Source organism: Phytophthora ramorum (genome assembly GCF_020800215.1).
Source record: "Phytophthora ramorum isolate Pr-102 chromosome Unknown Phyram_PR-102_s0003, whole genome shotgun sequence".
Classification (NCBI taxonomy): domain Eukaryota; phylum Oomycota; class Peronosporomycetes; order Peronosporales; family Peronosporaceae; genus Phytophthora; species Phytophthora ramorum.
In genome coordinates, this window is record NW_027150649.1 from 5,487,686 (window position 1) to 5,503,693 (window position 16,008).

The 16,008-nt window shown below is 56.6% G+C and overlaps 6 protein-coding genes across 6 annotated transcripts; 4 read left to right on the forward strand and 2 right to left on the reverse strand.

Annotated features, from left to right (window-relative positions):
• Window positions 1-142: 142 nt before the first annotated feature.
• On the reverse strand, window positions 143-1,008 carry KRP23_4708 (Protein YIPF5-like protein; the record flags this gene model as incomplete). The annotated part of the gene is made up of 3 exons (XM_067889700.1): window positions 143-496; window positions 564-709; window positions 777-1,008. 3 exons carry the CDS (start codon window positions 1,006-1,008, stop codon window positions 143-145), a joined length of 732 nt encoding a protein of 243 aa, XP_067748836.1.
• A 777-nt stretch (window positions 1,009-1,785) lies between these two features.
• On the reverse strand, window positions 1,786-2,292 carry KRP23_4709 (uncharacterized protein; the record flags this gene model as incomplete). The annotated part of the gene is made up of 1 exon (XM_067889701.1): window positions 1,786-2,292. The coding sequence occupies one exon, from the start codon at window positions 2,290-2,292 to the stop codon at window positions 1,786-1,788; it is 507 nt and encodes a 168-aa protein (XP_067748837.1).
• A 2,847-nt stretch (window positions 2,293-5,139) lies between these two features.
• On the forward strand, window positions 5,140-5,646 carry KRP23_4710 (uncharacterized protein; the record flags this gene model as incomplete). The annotated part of the gene is made up of 1 exon (XM_067889702.1): window positions 5,140-5,646. One exon carries the CDS (start codon window positions 5,140-5,142, stop codon window positions 5,644-5,646), a length of 507 nt encoding a protein of 168 aa, XP_067748838.1.
• An 883-nt stretch (window positions 5,647-6,529) lies between these two features.
• KRP23_4711 (uncharacterized protein) lies at window positions 6,530-10,731 on the forward strand (the record flags this gene model as incomplete). The annotated part of the gene is made up of 2 exons (XM_067889703.1): window positions 6,530-8,452; window positions 9,418-10,731. 2 exons carry the CDS (start codon window positions 6,530-6,532, stop codon window positions 10,729-10,731), a joined length of 3,237 nt encoding a protein of 1,078 aa, XP_067748839.1.
• Window positions 10,732-11,536: 805 nt separating this feature from the next.
• KRP23_4712 (uncharacterized protein) lies at window positions 11,537-13,108 on the forward strand (the record flags this gene model as incomplete). Its single annotated transcript, XM_067889704.1, has 1 exon — window positions 11,537-13,108. One exon carries the CDS (start codon window positions 11,537-11,539, stop codon window positions 13,106-13,108), a length of 1,572 nt encoding a protein of 523 aa, XP_067748840.1.
• Window positions 13,109-14,653: 1,545 nt separating this feature from the next.
• On the forward strand, window positions 14,654-15,904 carry KRP23_4713 (uncharacterized protein; the record flags this gene model as incomplete). The annotated part of the gene is made up of 1 exon (XM_067889705.1): window positions 14,654-15,904. The coding sequence occupies one exon, from the start codon at window positions 14,654-14,656 to the stop codon at window positions 15,902-15,904; it is 1,251 nt and encodes a 416-aa protein (XP_067748841.1).
• Between the last annotated feature and the right edge of the window lie 104 nt (window positions 15,905-16,008).

The window sequence follows — 16,008 nt, forward strand, 5'->3', positions numbered from 1 at the left end:
GTTGATTTATTATGGGATGGATATAGGTAGGTTTGACATATACGTTCGTAGCTGGGAGCAGGAAATAAAGCAACAGCGTTTTTCATGCAAGTGTATGCTGTGTATGTGGTGCACGGATCATCATCAATGCGGCACAAGACGTTTAGAACACGGCGATGAGCACGAAGCACGCGTAGACCAGCATGGTCGGGTACATGACGAGGTACTTCTGCTCCGTCATGTAGAGCGCCTTCTCGAAGAACCGCGACGCCGTGTGTGTGCTCCAGAGCGTACACACACTGGCCAGCAAGAAGCCCACGATGCCCAGGTCCTTGACGGAGATGACGATGTTGATCGCAGCCAGGCCGATGATCGGCAGCAGGCAGTAACCCAGCACGGAGCACACGCGGTAGATGTCGATCGTCCGCTCGGGAGACAGCAAGTTCATGAGCAAATACATGAACAGGCACGACAGGACCCCGAAGCCGTAGATGTAGCCGAAGTGCACTTTGGCAGCCTGCCACAAGAAAACAAACAATTAGTTTCCTTCCTACCGACAACTATCGTTAAATATTTGTACTAACCAATAGCAAACACATGCCAAAGAGGAAACAGAAGACCAGTGGGCCAGCCAGGTCCGCATCGTCCAGAATATGTTCGTTGATCTGCTTGGTCGGGAGCAGCACAGACACCGTCTTGGCCCAAATATGTTCAAAGTTGATCCCCAGCTCTGCCAAATAAGACATTACTTAAAAAAAACCGCTTGAAGAGCAACAAATTGTGATTCGCCATCATACCTTCCAAGAGCGGAGGCTCATTCGCGAACTCGTCTGCGTCGTCTTCGTCGTCGTAATAGCCGCCAGAGGAAGAGCCCACGGCACCGCTGAGGCTGCTGGACGAACCTGGCGCCTGCGAGTGGAAGCTATTGTTGCTGTTGGGCTGCTGCGCCTGCGGGTTCATGGGCGGGTACTCGCCCTCGGGCGCCGTGAACCACGGGCTCATGGCGTTGGGATCCATGTTCATGTTCATTACTGGGAACGTGGACAAGTAGGGAAGTGGGGGCAGAGTGTTTACATTTGTAAATTTTTATTTATTTAGTGTGGTGGACGTAGACTAGCACACGTCGCAGGATCGACTTCAACTTGCTTTTTGGTGTAGCAACGTCATGGCATTTGTCGATTTGTTGCCACACCAAAACACAACCGACAATGGCACTGATATAGTCGGTGACGCAACGTGCAATGGGTGCGTTCGCAACGAACTCTCCAGTTGCTCAAGCTGACAGCGCTTTCAGCCAGATTCTGATACTGCTTGTTTGATCGATTAGCAAGTCGCGGCAAAGAAATCGAGGTTGATCACGGACTGTATCACTGTTTGCTAGACTTCCAGAAAGACGACGTGATTCGGTATCTGATGCAATAACTCGAGCAACACGAGAGGATGTACCATTACAATAATCTTGACATCCTAATCGTTTCCTTTGCACGAATGTTGGTGCGACATCGACGTTGTTCACATCCAATTTGTATGCGTAGTACAAGGTTTGTACACAGCAAAACACTGCGGTTCCTTCGAAGTCATTGAGGCTTGCTTTTCATTAGTTTACCATAGCAGCCCTTCCTCTGGAGCTACACCTATAAGATACACTTCCGACTTTACACTTTACTTCGCCACACGAACATCCACACAACACTCCAATCCACTCACACCACAAAATACAACTTCCATCAAGTACCCAGAGGGTGGACCAGTATGCCGTAGTGACCGGCAAGTCCCGGGTCTCAAGCCTTGGCTGCGGCAAGACCTTCACGGCGGGCAGTCGATGAAGATGATCGACGGGTGGGAGTCAGGCGTAAGCGGGGTCATCTGCTGCGTTCGGGAGCTGCGGCGGTGCGAGTGTGGATGTCTCGGGGACGACCCAGCGTACATGGACAGTGGGGACCCTGCCGGCGAGGAGTTGCGGCTCCAGTCTGCGTCGCTGTGCTGGTGCTGGTAGGAGAGACCGTGGATCGTGAAGCGGCGCCGAGTCTTTGACTGGTACGAAATGCGTCGCTGCTCTTCTTCCTCAGCCGCCACTGCAGCTGCAGCGTCGAGCTCGTGCTGTGTCGACCCACCCAGGCCTATCATGGCACGCAGACCGGAGCCGTGCGAGTGCGATCGACGTGATCGTTGAGTCTCGGGTTTGGTCCGCTTGGTCTTGTGCTTGGTGGATGAGGTCTCCGTGGCTGAGGTCCGAGTGGCCTCATCTTCAATTGCACTGCATGTGGTGGTGCTGCTTCGTCGATGGCTCCGGAACCACTTGATGATAGGCATGCCTGCTTCTGGTGTTGCTGTTCGGTGGTGGCGCGGCTTGCGATCCAGTCGACCGATTGGGGAATGGAGCTGGCCGACCGATACACGTCGTCTCTCGGTCTTCTATGCGCCCCAATCGATCGCCAGTCTCTGTTACGCATCGCCCCGAGCTTATTCTTCGCCGAGAGGCGTGAACCGTCCAGCGTGGCGCTCCAGGCCACAAGGGCAGAGGCGGGTTTTCGCTGGCGCTTTGCTGGCGTGGGCTTTTGCATTCGCGGCTGTTTCGGCTTTCTTTTCGATGCAATCGCCGATGCAAACAGTCTTCGACCCGTTTCGAGGCAAATTTCTCCCCGAAACGATGCCCAACTGAGGTCGTGGCTCGGGCTGCGTCGTACGCCGCTCTGCTCGGTCAAACAGTGTTTGGCAAACACTGCTCCGGCGATGGACGATGGAATAGACGAGTCTGTGTTGTATCGACGTGAAAGCACGCATTGCATCGCGGTGGTGGACAAAGCCGATTGCAAGAAGCCTGCCATCTTCATGACTGCCGCGGAGATTTCGCTCTCAAGTCGAAGCCGTTTCTGGATGTTCGACCCGAAACAGAAGTCCAGACGAGCGAGCAGGTCTACTTTTCAGCTCTACTTTTCAGCTACAGGATCAAGTGTGTTGTTCGCACAGGGACAGCTCAATCGATATTCGACGGCGAGGATCTTCCTCCTGGGCGAGCGTGGACTCATACTTGTGTAGCGAAGATGTGCGTGCCCACCGTGTGGAAAGCCCGTGGTGGCGTTTTTGCGCCAAGTGCTGTTGGCTATGCCAGATGGCCGCTTCAACGTGAACGGCCTGCGCTCCGAAATGGCTACAGAGCCAACAGTGCTGCTTGCTGCTGCAGCACGCCGCCACGCGCTCGCTGAACGTACCGTCGCCAGCGCAGTCTAGTATTGCGAGGTGGACGACCAATGAAACATGCGGTGATGGCCAACGTCGAGCAGGATACTGGTGCTCTCGGACTGGAGCTGGCCCGAAAACCGATGTCACAGCACCCGTCTATTCCTCTCAGCGAAGCGACTGAATGCTCTAACTGCCTGGCATGGAAGCCGTTTGAATTCTGCGTTTTATAGCAGATTGCGTTGTACTAAAACAAGAGAACGCAGCAGAGCGAGGCAGAAGCCGGCGTACTCGAAGCTCGAAGTCGAAATGTGCCCATGGTGTTCCCTAGAGGCCTAATAAGAGAACAGTGACATCGAATGAAGGAAGAGACACTGGTGGTCAGACGAATAAGATGTGCGCGTAAGTAAGTCACGCGCCTGTACCACGCAGCTCGCACTACCACAGCTTTGGGAACTACCTCGTTGATTGGTGCTGGCGTTACCTGGTTTCATTAGCTTTCGAGGTCGAAGGTGATGCGCCGGAGCCTTCCTGCTCTACGTGGTTCCGTACAACATACCACATTGTGACTCGAAACGATTCCCCAAAAGTAACCTGAACGACACTTTTCTCCTGGTCTTTTGTGCTAAACGCCCTCTATATCTGAGCCATGATAGCCGCATCTGGGAATACCAGCCGTCCATGTATGGGAGCAGCATTGAGAGACAAGAAATTGACGTGGATGCCAAGGACCAGGTCTCACTAATCGTGGCTCGTCAGTTCTAAGGTCTGCACGCACCAGTCCTGACGATTGCATCTTTAGCTAAATGCATTCGAATGCTTCAATTCAAAGTGTTGATGGTTATCCTTACAGATGAGAGGAAACGGCAGGAGTAGGGCTGGAGAAGAATTCTTGTCACCTAGGCATTTTCCAGCCCCAAGCTTTTGTTTAACAAGTCGACTATAATAGCACGGCCGGTCGCTGTGACATCGGTTTTCGGGCCAGCTCCAGTCCGAGAGCACCAGTATCCTGCTCGACGTTGGCCATCACCGCATGTTTCATTGGTCGTCCACCTCGCAATACTAGACTGCGCTGGCGACGGTACGTTCAGCGAGCGCGTGGCGGCGTGCTGCAGCAGCAAGCAGCACTGTTGGCTCTGTAGCCATTTCGGAGCGCAGGCCGTTCACGTTGAAGCGGCCATCTGGCATAGCCAACAGCACTTGGCGCAAAAACGCCACCACGGGCTTTCCACACGGTGGGCACGCACATCTTCGCTACACAAGTATGAGTCCACGCTCGCCCAGGAGGAAGATCCTCGCCGTCGAATATCGATTGAGCTGTCCCTGTGCGAACAACACACTTGATCCTGTAGCTGAAAAGTAGAGCTGAAAAGTAGACCCGCTCGCTCGTCTGGACTTCTGTTTCGGGTCGAACATCCAGAAACGGCTTCGACTTGAGAGCGAAATCTCCGCGGCAGTCATGAAGATGGCAGGCTTCTTGCAATCGGCTTTGTCCACCACCGCGATGCAATGCGTGCTTTCACGTCGATACAACACAGACTCGTCTATTCCATCGTCCATCGCCGGAGCAGTGTTTGCCAAACACTGTTTGACCGAGCAGAGCGGCGTACGACGCAGCCCGAGCCACGACCTCAGTTGGGCATCGTTTCGGGGAGAAATTTGCCTCGAAACGGGTCGAAGACTGTTTGCATCGGCGATTGCATCGAAAAGAAAGCCGAAACAGCCGCGAATGCAAAAGCCCACGCCAGCAAAGCGCCAGCGAAAACCCGCCTCTGCCCTTGTGGCCTGGAGCGCCACGCTGGACGGTTCACGCCTCTCGGCGAAGAATAAGCTCGGGGCGATGCGTAACAGAGACTGGCGATCGATTGGGGCGCATAGAAGACCGAGAGACGACGTGTATCGGTCGGCCAGCTCCATTCCCCAATCGGTCGACTGGATCGCAAGCCGCGCCACCACCGAACAGCAACACCAGAAGCAGGCATGCCTATCATCAAGTGGTTCCGGAGCCATCGACGAAGCAGCACCACCACATGCAGTGCAATTGAAGATGAGGCCACTCGGACCTCAGCCACGGAGACCTCATCCACCAAGCACAAGACCAAGCGGACCAAACCCGAGACTCAACGATCACGTCGATCGCACTCGCACGGCTCCGGTCTGCGTGCCATGATAGGCCTGGGTGGGTCGACACAGCACGAGCTCGACGCTGCAGCTGCAGTGGCGGCTGAGGAAGAAGAGCAGCGACGCATTTCGTACCAGTCAAAGACTCGGCGCCGCTTCACGATCCACGGTCTCTCCTACCAGCACCAGCACAGCGACGCAGACTGGAGCCGCAACTCCTCGCCGGCAGGGTCCCCACTGTCCATGTACGCTGGGTCGTCCCCGAGACATCCACACTCGCACCGCCGCAGCTCCCGAACGCAGCAGATGACCCCGCTTACGCCTGACTCCCACCCGTCGATCATCTTCATCGACTGCCCGCCGTGAAGGTCTTGCCGCAGCCAAGGCTTGAGACCCGGGACTTGCCGGTCACTACGGCATACTGGTCCATCCTCTGGGTACTTGATGGAAGTTGTATTTTGTGGTGTGAGTGGATTGGAGTGTTGTGTGGATGTTCGTGTGGTGAGTTAAAGTGTAAAGTCGGAAGTGTATCTTATAGGTGTAGCTCCAGAGGAAGGGCTGCTATGGTAAACTAATGAAAAGCAAGTCTCAACGACTTCGAAAGAGCTGCGGCGTGTGCGAGCATAGTATTAAAATACAACATGCCCTTTACTCGATGTTCATTGAAGTCAATAATGGCAAACTGGTTCCCCTACGAGGCTTTTGGCGGTGATCTCCTTCCTGCGCAGCTTTTGCACTCAAGGCATTCAAAGTCTTCTGCGGCGTAGTCAAAAGCACAGGCTGCCACATTTGTAGCGCTCACTGTTATTGCAAACGTGGCTTCGGACGGACGTGGCTCGCTTTCAATCCGTTGAGCCTGCTGGCACGGAGTCCAGAGTGCATCCATCGACTGCCATACTGGTCCGAAACGGATAGATCGAAGACTAAGGTCTCACTTCAACATCATCTATTTGGATATACGTTATTACAAGCTATACGATTTTAAAACTTCTTGAAACTTTCAAATGGGAAAATTGAGTATTTGTACATATTCATTGTTACAGTGTATAGAGTTTACGGGAGTTGACGTTCGGCGAGTCACATCACACACACAAAAGCGCTAACGCGAGTCATTCAACAATCTTCCTCACCCGCCACATTGCAACCGATCCAAGGTTTGATTAAGTCGGAGCTCGTCATGCACAACGTTCGGCTGCACCTCGACAAGCAACGCGAAATGTCCGTGTCCTCTTCAGCGACCTCAGAGTCAATGCCAACCTCCTGGAGCGGTGGCGAGCCTCCTGCTCCTCCACTTTCACTGTCCATCGCTCTTCGAGACTTGATGGCCGAAGCTGAAGCTCTCCACGATCGAGTGGACTTCGCCACCTTCGTGGATATTGCAGAGTCCCCGCGGCTGCCGCACCCTCGAGACGGTCAAACGCAGTGGAAGCGCGTGGAGAAGGCACCGGCTTTCACTTTATTGAAGCGCGGCAATGAAGTGCTGGCACTTGCACGCCTGAACGCTAGCGTTGAAGAGGTGGCCAGCATTTTGGCTTCTACAACGGATCCACTGCACGCTGCAACGCTGAGATGCCTCTACGGAGACGCGTTCATTGCCGGATCCGTGGCGTACGCCCAACCTCAGCGCACCTACGATGAATACCAAGCGTATCGACAATTAACAGTCAAGACCTCCAGCTTCGTGCACTCCGACCTACTGGGCAAGAACGAGCAGTGGTGCTTTGCTGAGACCTTGCGGTGCCAATCACAACACGAAAGCTTCACGCTGACCCAAGCGACACTGTCCGCTGAGCAAGCTGCGTCTCTACCTGCTCGACGTGCTGTCAAGGATAGTGCACATCGGGTTGCGCAACTGCTCGGCGTGACTGCAGCGTATCTGGTAGAGAAAATGACAGGTAGTCATGGTCTGCGCGTCGTTTTCCACGCACTTTACCAGCCCGATGAGCGCGGCCACGGAGGTTCACTGACTGTTTCGCTCAAGGCTGTTCGAGCACGCTTGCTGAGACTTGCTCGTGGTGTGGCTCAACTCTCTTCGCTCGTCCGTCGCCGTCGCTTTGGGACCCAGGTGTTCGCAGATCGAGCTGCGTTTGACGTTCGCAATGCTCGGTGCACGTGCTGTACGCGAAAATTTACGCCATTCATGATGCTGCTGCCGCGTACTCGGTGCTACCTGTGCGGATACTATGTGTGTGTGGCGTGCTCGTCCTCGGAGAAGATGGAGGCACACAACGGCCGCCTAGCGTCCATCATTGTCTGCTCACGCTGCCGTCAGAGTGTTACGGACTGCGACTACGAGCACATGCTCACTGTGCTTCCTGGGCCTGAGTGCGTACTACCGGATGAAGTGAAGACGCCCAAGCAGCCTAATGCTCCTGTCTCCCCAACCTCCTCCACCAGCACGTCAGAGCTATCGACCTTTTCATCCGCGAGCTGTGAATCGCCATCTAGCTTGGTGCTCGCAGAGCTATTGGGGCAAGTGGTGGATGACGATTCTGGACCTGGCCGTCGCCACGCGGCGCTCGTGGTGCTTGAGCAGCTCATTGTCGCCGACCAGGACGAGACGCAAACGCAGATTGACAAGAATGCCAAGCTCCTGCGTAGAGCGTCTGGGTCTCCACATTCGCTGCAGATTGCCGCGCAAGCGCTGGATGTGTCAAAATACCCAACGGATCTGGCCGCCTGCAAATTTGCAAGTGCGGCGTCTCGACCGTACCCCATGATCCCAGCCTTGATCTGTACTGAAGACGAGTCGAAGGAGGCGGAGCCAATTCTTTATCCCATTCCGGCGAACGAGAACACGCGCTTGGCAGCGATCGAGCACTTTCGCCTTCACGACATTACCAACGTCTCTGAGTTGAACGTTATCTGCGCGCTCGCTGCTGCTGAAATGGGCTGTCCGCACAGTTTGGTCACCCTTGTGGAGCGCGAAGTCGTGACGCTGCTGTCAACCAACGCGCCGGAAAATTGGGACGTGGGTAGTGGGAACCCCCGCGAGCAAACGTTCTGCCAGCACTTTGTGATGGAAGATCAACCGCTGCTGGTGCGCCACGCTGAGGCGGACATGCGATTTTATCACATTGCGCCGGTGAACATGCGCAGCTTGCGGTTCTACGCTGGGTTTCCTGTGTCAGTCAGCTCCGTGCTAAAATCGGGGAAAGCGGAGAAGGTTGTGGTAGGCGCGTTGTGCTGCCTTGACGAGAAACCCCATCAACTGGCAAGGTCGCAGTACTGGCGGCTGATGAAACTCGCTGAAGCAGCGTCAACTATCCTCGAAAAAAATGCGGCGGAATACATCGCTGACCCCTCGAATTACCAGCGAAGCCAAACTGGTGCTGGTGTCCAAACTCCCGTCGATCACAGGAAGATTGCAGCCGTTGCCTGTTGAGAACGCGCCACCACGTTAGAACATGAAATCGTTAGACACAGGCAACGACAACGCTGTAGATAATGGATACTTTCAATTGTGCTGAATCCTGAGCACATGCACTGTACAAGCTTACGAAATACGTGTACAACAACAATAACAAGAGCTGCCTCGCCTTGAAAACAAGATACATCGCTGGTGCTCCTTGCGCCGACGTTTTCCGTGCCAATTCGAGCGTCGAGTGCTTCGTGTTGTTGAGAAAGTCACCTCAGAGCGCAGCAAATACAGATAACAGATCGAACCCCATATCGAAAAGCGAGCTTGCAAGCGCTTGGTATGAACTCGGTCAACCTACTCATGCGCCTCAGTGCGATCAAGATGGCTGCAAGTAACCACCGGAGAGTTCAGGTGCGGAATAGCTCCAAGAAACCACGGCAGAGTCATGACAGAGAGCAAGGCGCTGTCTGCACTTCGCGGAAGGTCCATGAAGCCTCTGCGATGATAAATCTAGTAGTCTGGCCACAGCAAGAACGGTTTCCTCGTGCCATGCCTTCAGGTGATCGCTCGTTGACAGCAGGCGATTCTTTCGTGGTGGCAGCCAAGTGCAGACGGCGAGTAGCCGCCTGCGATCGCGCGGTGCCGCTCGGCTCCTCTCTCCTACATAGAGCGAGCCATTGCCACGTCTGCGATTGAAGACCAGCGTGGCGCTGTGCCTAAGCAGCATGTAACGAGTAGTACTTCGATTCGAAGGTGAGTCGAACCGAGCTCCTCAGCGCGACAGTCTCCGATTCGCCAAGGGCAGGGCACTCCTGTCGCTGCAGATTGGTATGCGAGCTCAGCTCCATGCTCGACATCTAGCGGCTCGACCGTCAGTGGCACGCAGCAAGCACCGCAACAGTCTCCGGCAGCGCCCGAGCTACACCGCGTTGACGCCTCCGTCCGCGAGCACGGCACCGATTCGGTCGGCACTGCGTCGCGCGGTTCGCGTGGATGACCGGGAGCTCTTTCGACGTGCTCGACGGGTGCAGCGGTGGCAGGACTTGCCGCGCAACAGCAGCGACCACACTTCTGCTAACTTGGTGAGCCAAGGGTGGCGCTGGCGGCGCCAGAAGAAGGGGTTCGAGCTCTACACCCGCCAGTCGCCGATAATCAGCATCACGGGGGCACCGCTCGGGCCGCACGCTCTGCCGCTGCTGTTGGACAGTGAGGTCTTGGCGGTGGGGAACGTGGCGTGCTCTATCGGCCAGCTAGCACAGCCATTGCGCTCTCCGAGCGAAAGCAACTACAACTCGCTCATGCACACGCTCTACGGCTCGGACTTCATCTATGGGTCGCTGGTGCACAAAGCCACTTTCCGTCGCCGCGGCAGTGCCGAGACTGTTGTAAAAGGGCAGCAGAGAGGCCTAGGTGACGACCGCAGCAAGCAGCTACTGGTCAAGACGTGCTCTTTCGTGCACACGTCCATGTTTAACAAGAAGAACGAGCAGTTGTGCTACGCGGAGCTGTTCTCGCCCACGTCGAGCGGTGGGTTTAGTATCTCGTCCTGCTCGCTTGCTGCTCGCGAAGTGATTGCGGGCAAAGTGAGGGCTCCGTTGCGCCAAGCGCTGCACCAATTGCACCCGTGCAGCTCGTGGTTCTCCGCGGAGCCGGCCAGCAGTGGGGTGCACGTGGTGTTTCGAGCTCGCTTCCACCGCTCGGAGGGCGACGACTCATGCTCACCCAAGGTGATGAACGCGCGGCTCTGGAAGCTGGCCAAAGGCGTGTGCAAGCTCGGAAAGCTGGTGGATAGCATAGCGCAGCCGACTCGCGGGATCAGCAGCAGTGCGCACACGGCTGGCGGGCCGCGTAACTCGCGCTGCATCGTATGCACCCGCGCGTTGTACCACATCTTCATGGCGCGGAACTGTAGCCGCTGCGAGCTCTGCTCCTACAACGTGTGCGATGCGTGCTGCTCCCAACAGCACGTGGCCATCTACAACCGGCACGTGGCGCCACTGCTCGTGTGCGCGCGGTGCCGCGAGAGCCTCGCTCGGGACGAGTTCGACAGCCAACTGCGAGCCGTGGACCCCGGGGCGGTGGCCATCTAAAAGACCCAGTCGGCAAGGCCATTTCGAACGCAAGAAACGGGCTGCAAGACGAGGGCACTGTAGTCTACTTTCTTCGTGAGCGTGGCAGGCTGTAGTTAGCGTTCCGACTAACCACAGGGTCAATTCAATGCGCTTCAACTTGAAGTTGCCTTGTACTTGGATGTAGCCATCTCAACAATCAAAGGAGCGTCTCCTGTCTATAATAGGACGACTATTCTTTTATGTGTAAGTTGATGCTTCTCGCGTGCGAAGCGGACGAGGAGCGGCATTCGCTCGTTTCGCTTATGCAGCACTTGGTTTCTGCGATCTTCCCGCGAACCTTGCTCAAAGACCTTGAGCAGGTGTCCGCATGCTTTGCATTTCTACATTGCTCCAGGCAACGCAACGTGTGCTGCCAAAATGATGGCGCTAGACTCGCGTTCGTGCGCCCACCCGCGTCTTCCCGACGCGAACTTTTCATCTGCCAGGCGTGACTAGCCTGACAGGAGGGACCTGCATCGCTGTTTACCATCGACGCAATCGCCAGCTGGCGGCCAGGAGCAGGTCAGGGCCACATGCACGTCGAAGTGCCTTGAAAAGATCATGGAGCAGTGGATCGCCTCAAAATGGAGGTAGAGGGTGTCTTGGAAATGCATCACGGCGCTGGGTTCGTCTTCGATTCCGAAGGCTTAGCCACCGAGAACAACAGCAGTATCCATAGCTACCTACCGCCTGACCGGTGTCCATTGCTCGGGTCTTTATCCGTCCCACCTCCCTCTGCAGACGTTGATCCCGTCGCTAGGCACTCTCCGATTTGCTGTCTGCCATGCACCAGAGTTCGGGCAGTCCGGCGCCGGCGCTGGGGACGTCGGCGTCGTCTTCCACATTGTCGGCGGGGCAGCGCAAAGTTCGGCTCAGTGATCGCGAGCTGTTCCGCCGCGTGCAGCGCGTGGCGGTGCCCAACGGACCCGTCGACCTCACCGGACTCTCGCCCAAGCGTGGCTGGAAGCGCGTGCGCGGCGGCTTGACAGGGGCAATCGAAGTGCAATACCGGGTGCTGCGCGCACCCACGACCGTGGCGCCGTTCCTGACGCGGCAGTGCCAGGTGGTGGTCGGCGGCGAGATCCGCGCGTCCGCGTCCGAGCTGCTGTCGCTACTGCGAGCTCCGACCGAGAGTGAGAGCAACGCGCTACTGCGCGCTTTGTACGGCACGCAATTCATCTACAGCTCCTTACTGCATGCGGTGCCCAACGCAGAGCGCGGGTCGCTGGCGTCGCCTCCTGAGAGAGCAAGTGCCGATGGCGCAAGTATCGGCCAATTACTCCTGGTCCGCACCGCCAGCTTTGCTCACACGGGGCGGTTCAACCCGTTCAAGCATCGGTCGTCGACGACAACCGCTCCGTCGGATTCCATGACCACAACCGACTCGCGGGATTCCGGGCATCAACGCCAGCCCGCCAAGAACGAGCAATGCTGCTACATTGAGCTCGTGACGCCTACGCAGGAAGGCTTCAAGGTGGCCTACTGCTCGCTGGACGCGGCCGATGTGACGGCGGGCAAGGCGCCGCCCGACCGCGTGATTCCTCTGCACCCGATCACCGGCTGGTTCACGGCCGAGCCGTCTCCTACCGACCCGGGGACGCTGCAAATCACCTTCCAAGCGGCCTTCCCAGGCAATGCACCTGGAAGTTGTGACTCACGAGTGGCTCAAGGCCGACTGCTGTCTATCGCCAAGGGTATTTGTCGATTGGAGAAGGTGCTTCGTCGGCGGCGTCGGCACCACCGACAGCAACACACCGCACCCGGACGACTGTGGCAGGCGCTATTGAACCCGTTTCGAGTGTTGGGAGTCGTAGCCTCAGATGACGGGGGCTCGGGCGGCTCTCACCATAATTGGCACTGCATCGCCTGTACGCGCTCGTTCCTCCCGACGCTGCGCAAAAGTTGGCGGCGCTGCGACTTGTGCGCCTACCGCGTTTGTGCCGAGCCGCTGTGTTGTACGCACGAGCGAGTCGCCATCTACAATCGCTACGTCGCGCCACTGTTGGTGTGCGCACGTTGTCGGGAGTGCATCGACGAGCGCGAAAGCGACAACCGAAACCCACCGGGAAGTGGGGTCGGGGGCGCCCGCTACACTGGTGTGAGTCTGCACTTCGCCGGCCAAGAAGGTGGGCTTCAGCCGGAGCTCGAATTGGACCCGTCCGAGCGCACTCACGGCCGATGGGGGTCAATTGTCACCCCGAGTTCTCCTCGACGATCCAGCGGAGGAAGGCGAAGGAAGCGAAGAGCCCAATCCGACCCGCCGCCTCTGCTGGGCTTGGCCTTCTCCAGCTCAGGAGACGACAACAGCTCGTCGGGAGCTGATCTTGCACCGGGAGCGCGTACGAAGCACTCTTAATTCTGCACTGATCACGCCGGACAAGTCAGTAAAAACGATGATAATGTAATAATTAACCACGCAAGCGTTGATGAATCTTGACTCGATCGACTTTACCTTTGTAGACATTGTATTGAGCGGCTCTTTCTCTTGCGATTTGTGCAGCTCAATTCTCTTCGAACTGGGATATTCTCGTTCGTAATTGCATTGAGCAGTACCCGCAAACCACTGGCATTCAAGGCCGTTTGCCGCACAGGGCATCCCGAATGAGTTTATGTTTATCCATGTATGTTCGTTGACCCCACGAACACCACGAACGAGAAGAGTCCTTTTTTGGCGATATGATTGGCTGACAACTTCAACAGCACGCTAAGTACGACACCGCTACTGTCGAGGCCAGGCTGAGCTGGCAAGCTCTGGCCACGGAGCGAGGAAAGTCTACCTCGCTATCACACCTCAGTCACCTCGTGTGGATGCACGTAGAGGCCGGACTCGTCAAGCAGAAGGTGCCCCTTCCGCTGCCTACGCCGGGCAATACTCGACCAACTTGTCCAAGCACCGGTCGAGTGCCCGCCTGCATGTTGAAAACGACCGAGGAGCTACGTCTTGCGCTGGCAAGTCCGACGGTCTCAATGGGCTCGGGTACTTGGCGGAGCGCTGCCACGCCAGGCTTCGATCAGCGCGGCCTGTCGGGTGCCTCGCTCAAATCTCAATTGAGTAGAAAACTATTTCCTCCTGGATATGTCGGAAGGCTCCGCGCACGGGACGGCGCTGAACGGTTGCGCTCAAGCTGGCCGTATCACCCTGGACCGCACGATACAGCTCACCAGTGAGTAGTATCAGGTGCATGGTAGTAATCGAGCGGGGCTCATGCGTCCGGAGGTCGACGTTACTTGGGGGCCCGAACGAGCAGGATGGCAATGCATCAAACTGAGGCAGCCACTCACAAATCACAAGTTGCCTCTATCAATAACACCCTCAGCTAGATATCCCATGCAGACAGTTTGCAGGCAGTTTGTGCGAGCGTGGCAATGCGACAGAGCAGCTTGAGCATCAAATGCAGGATAGAAGTGGTCTCGTTACTCGTCCTATCGTTCGAATCCGTCGAGACGGTAGCGACTTCCCCTGCAATACAGCTCTGCGCCAGCCATTCCGAATTGCCACTAGAAGCAGCAGAAGCAGCAGAAGCAGCAGACACCGCACGGAACGGAGAAAACGACGACCCAGAGCGCAAAACGAAAGCTCGGCGTCGCTGATCTTGCGCCGTGCAAGCCACAGCGAAGCGCGAAGAACTCGACCCGAGGCCTCCTTTCCCAGGCGAAACGCGCAACCGCAGCAGCAATCGCATGGAGACGTCATACTATATCGCCCGCCCTTCACCTCCAATCTGCACTGGCCTGAGGGCGTTTCGCCCTTAAAATTCCTCGGCCATTCCTTCTACGTTTAGCACGTGGGAGCCAGGCCGGTTCAGTGCCGGCGGGTTGGCTGCCACGAACGACTCGCGTCGATCTCCGCTCGAGAGCTATTCCTCAATTTGCTTCGAGTGGGCCACCTTCCGAGTCAAAAATGATGCTGAGCGGAGACGCGGGTGCTCTGTTCGCCTCGGCCTCGCCTCGAGCGATGGACATGCTCAAAACCGCGGGACTCGACGGCCCCTCTCGACTATTCACGACACAAGACTGTTGCAGCATTCCCCGAATGGCACCAACCACTGCAGTGGCTACTCGCAAATTGCTAGTGAGCGACGAGGAGCTCCGACGACGCGTCGAGAGCGTGCAAGTGACAACCGACTTCAACAATGCTCTGGCCAATGTATCACTGCACGGCTGGAAGTGGAAGAGCGATTGTCGGGCCTTTTCGGTTTTCACAAGAAGCACCGCCAACGGAAGTGGTGCGACGGTGGCCGACGCTCAGGTGCTGGCTATGGGCACGGTCTCAGGAGCGCGGGCACTCGAGAAGTTGGTATCGCTTTTGAGGACGCCCAATGAGAGCGACTTCAATGCCGTGATGCAAGAGATCCACAAGCGGGACTTCATCTATGGATCACTGGTACATGCCATCCCGTCGGACTCGTCCATGCTGGGCGACGGGAGCTTGCTGACCGTCAAGACGTGCTCCTTCGTGCGCTCCAAGCGGTTCTCGCACAAGAATAACGAGCAGATGTGCTACATCGAGCAGTTCCGCCCGACCAAGGACGGCTTTGCAGTGGTGTTCACTTCACTGCCACAACACGAAGTCCTCGTAGGCAAGGCCAGCGGTAAACACGTCGACGAATTGTGCCCGTTCCGTGGGTGGATACTCGTTGAGAAGGCTCCGGAGAGCAAGGCGAGTGTGCGCGTTCTCTTCCACGCCAGTTTGGACCCTGAGTTTGTTGCTGCCGACAAAAGCTCGGGTCTTGGACTCTGCTCGGCGAAAACCACGGCAGCTCATCTCCACCGCCTCGCCAAGGGCATCTGTCGACTGGGGGAAGTGCTGCACCAGCAGCGTCGGAGGGACAGCTCCAACCGCAAAGTGGGAAGCTACAAGCACGACCTGCGTCAAGTGAGCAGCGACATCTCCAACTCGCACTGCGTGGCCTGCACGTCAAAGTTCGACTTGCTGCGACGTCGTCGACGCTGCGGACTTTGTGCCTACAACGCGTGCGCCAAGTGTTGCTACCGCGAGCCCATGATCATCTACAACCGCTACGCGGCTACGATTCAATTTTGCGCTCGATGTCGAGAGTGTATGGTCGGAGGCGAGTACCCACACTTGCGTCTGGCAGCTCGACGCCACAGCTCGCCAGGTATCGAGACTCCGTTCACTACGACCCGATAGCATGGCAATGAACACCGCATGTGATATTTTATTTTACGAAAGCCTAGACAATACCGAATACAAAACATTGTCCATTTTGACACCCATGAACGTATTTTTGCAAG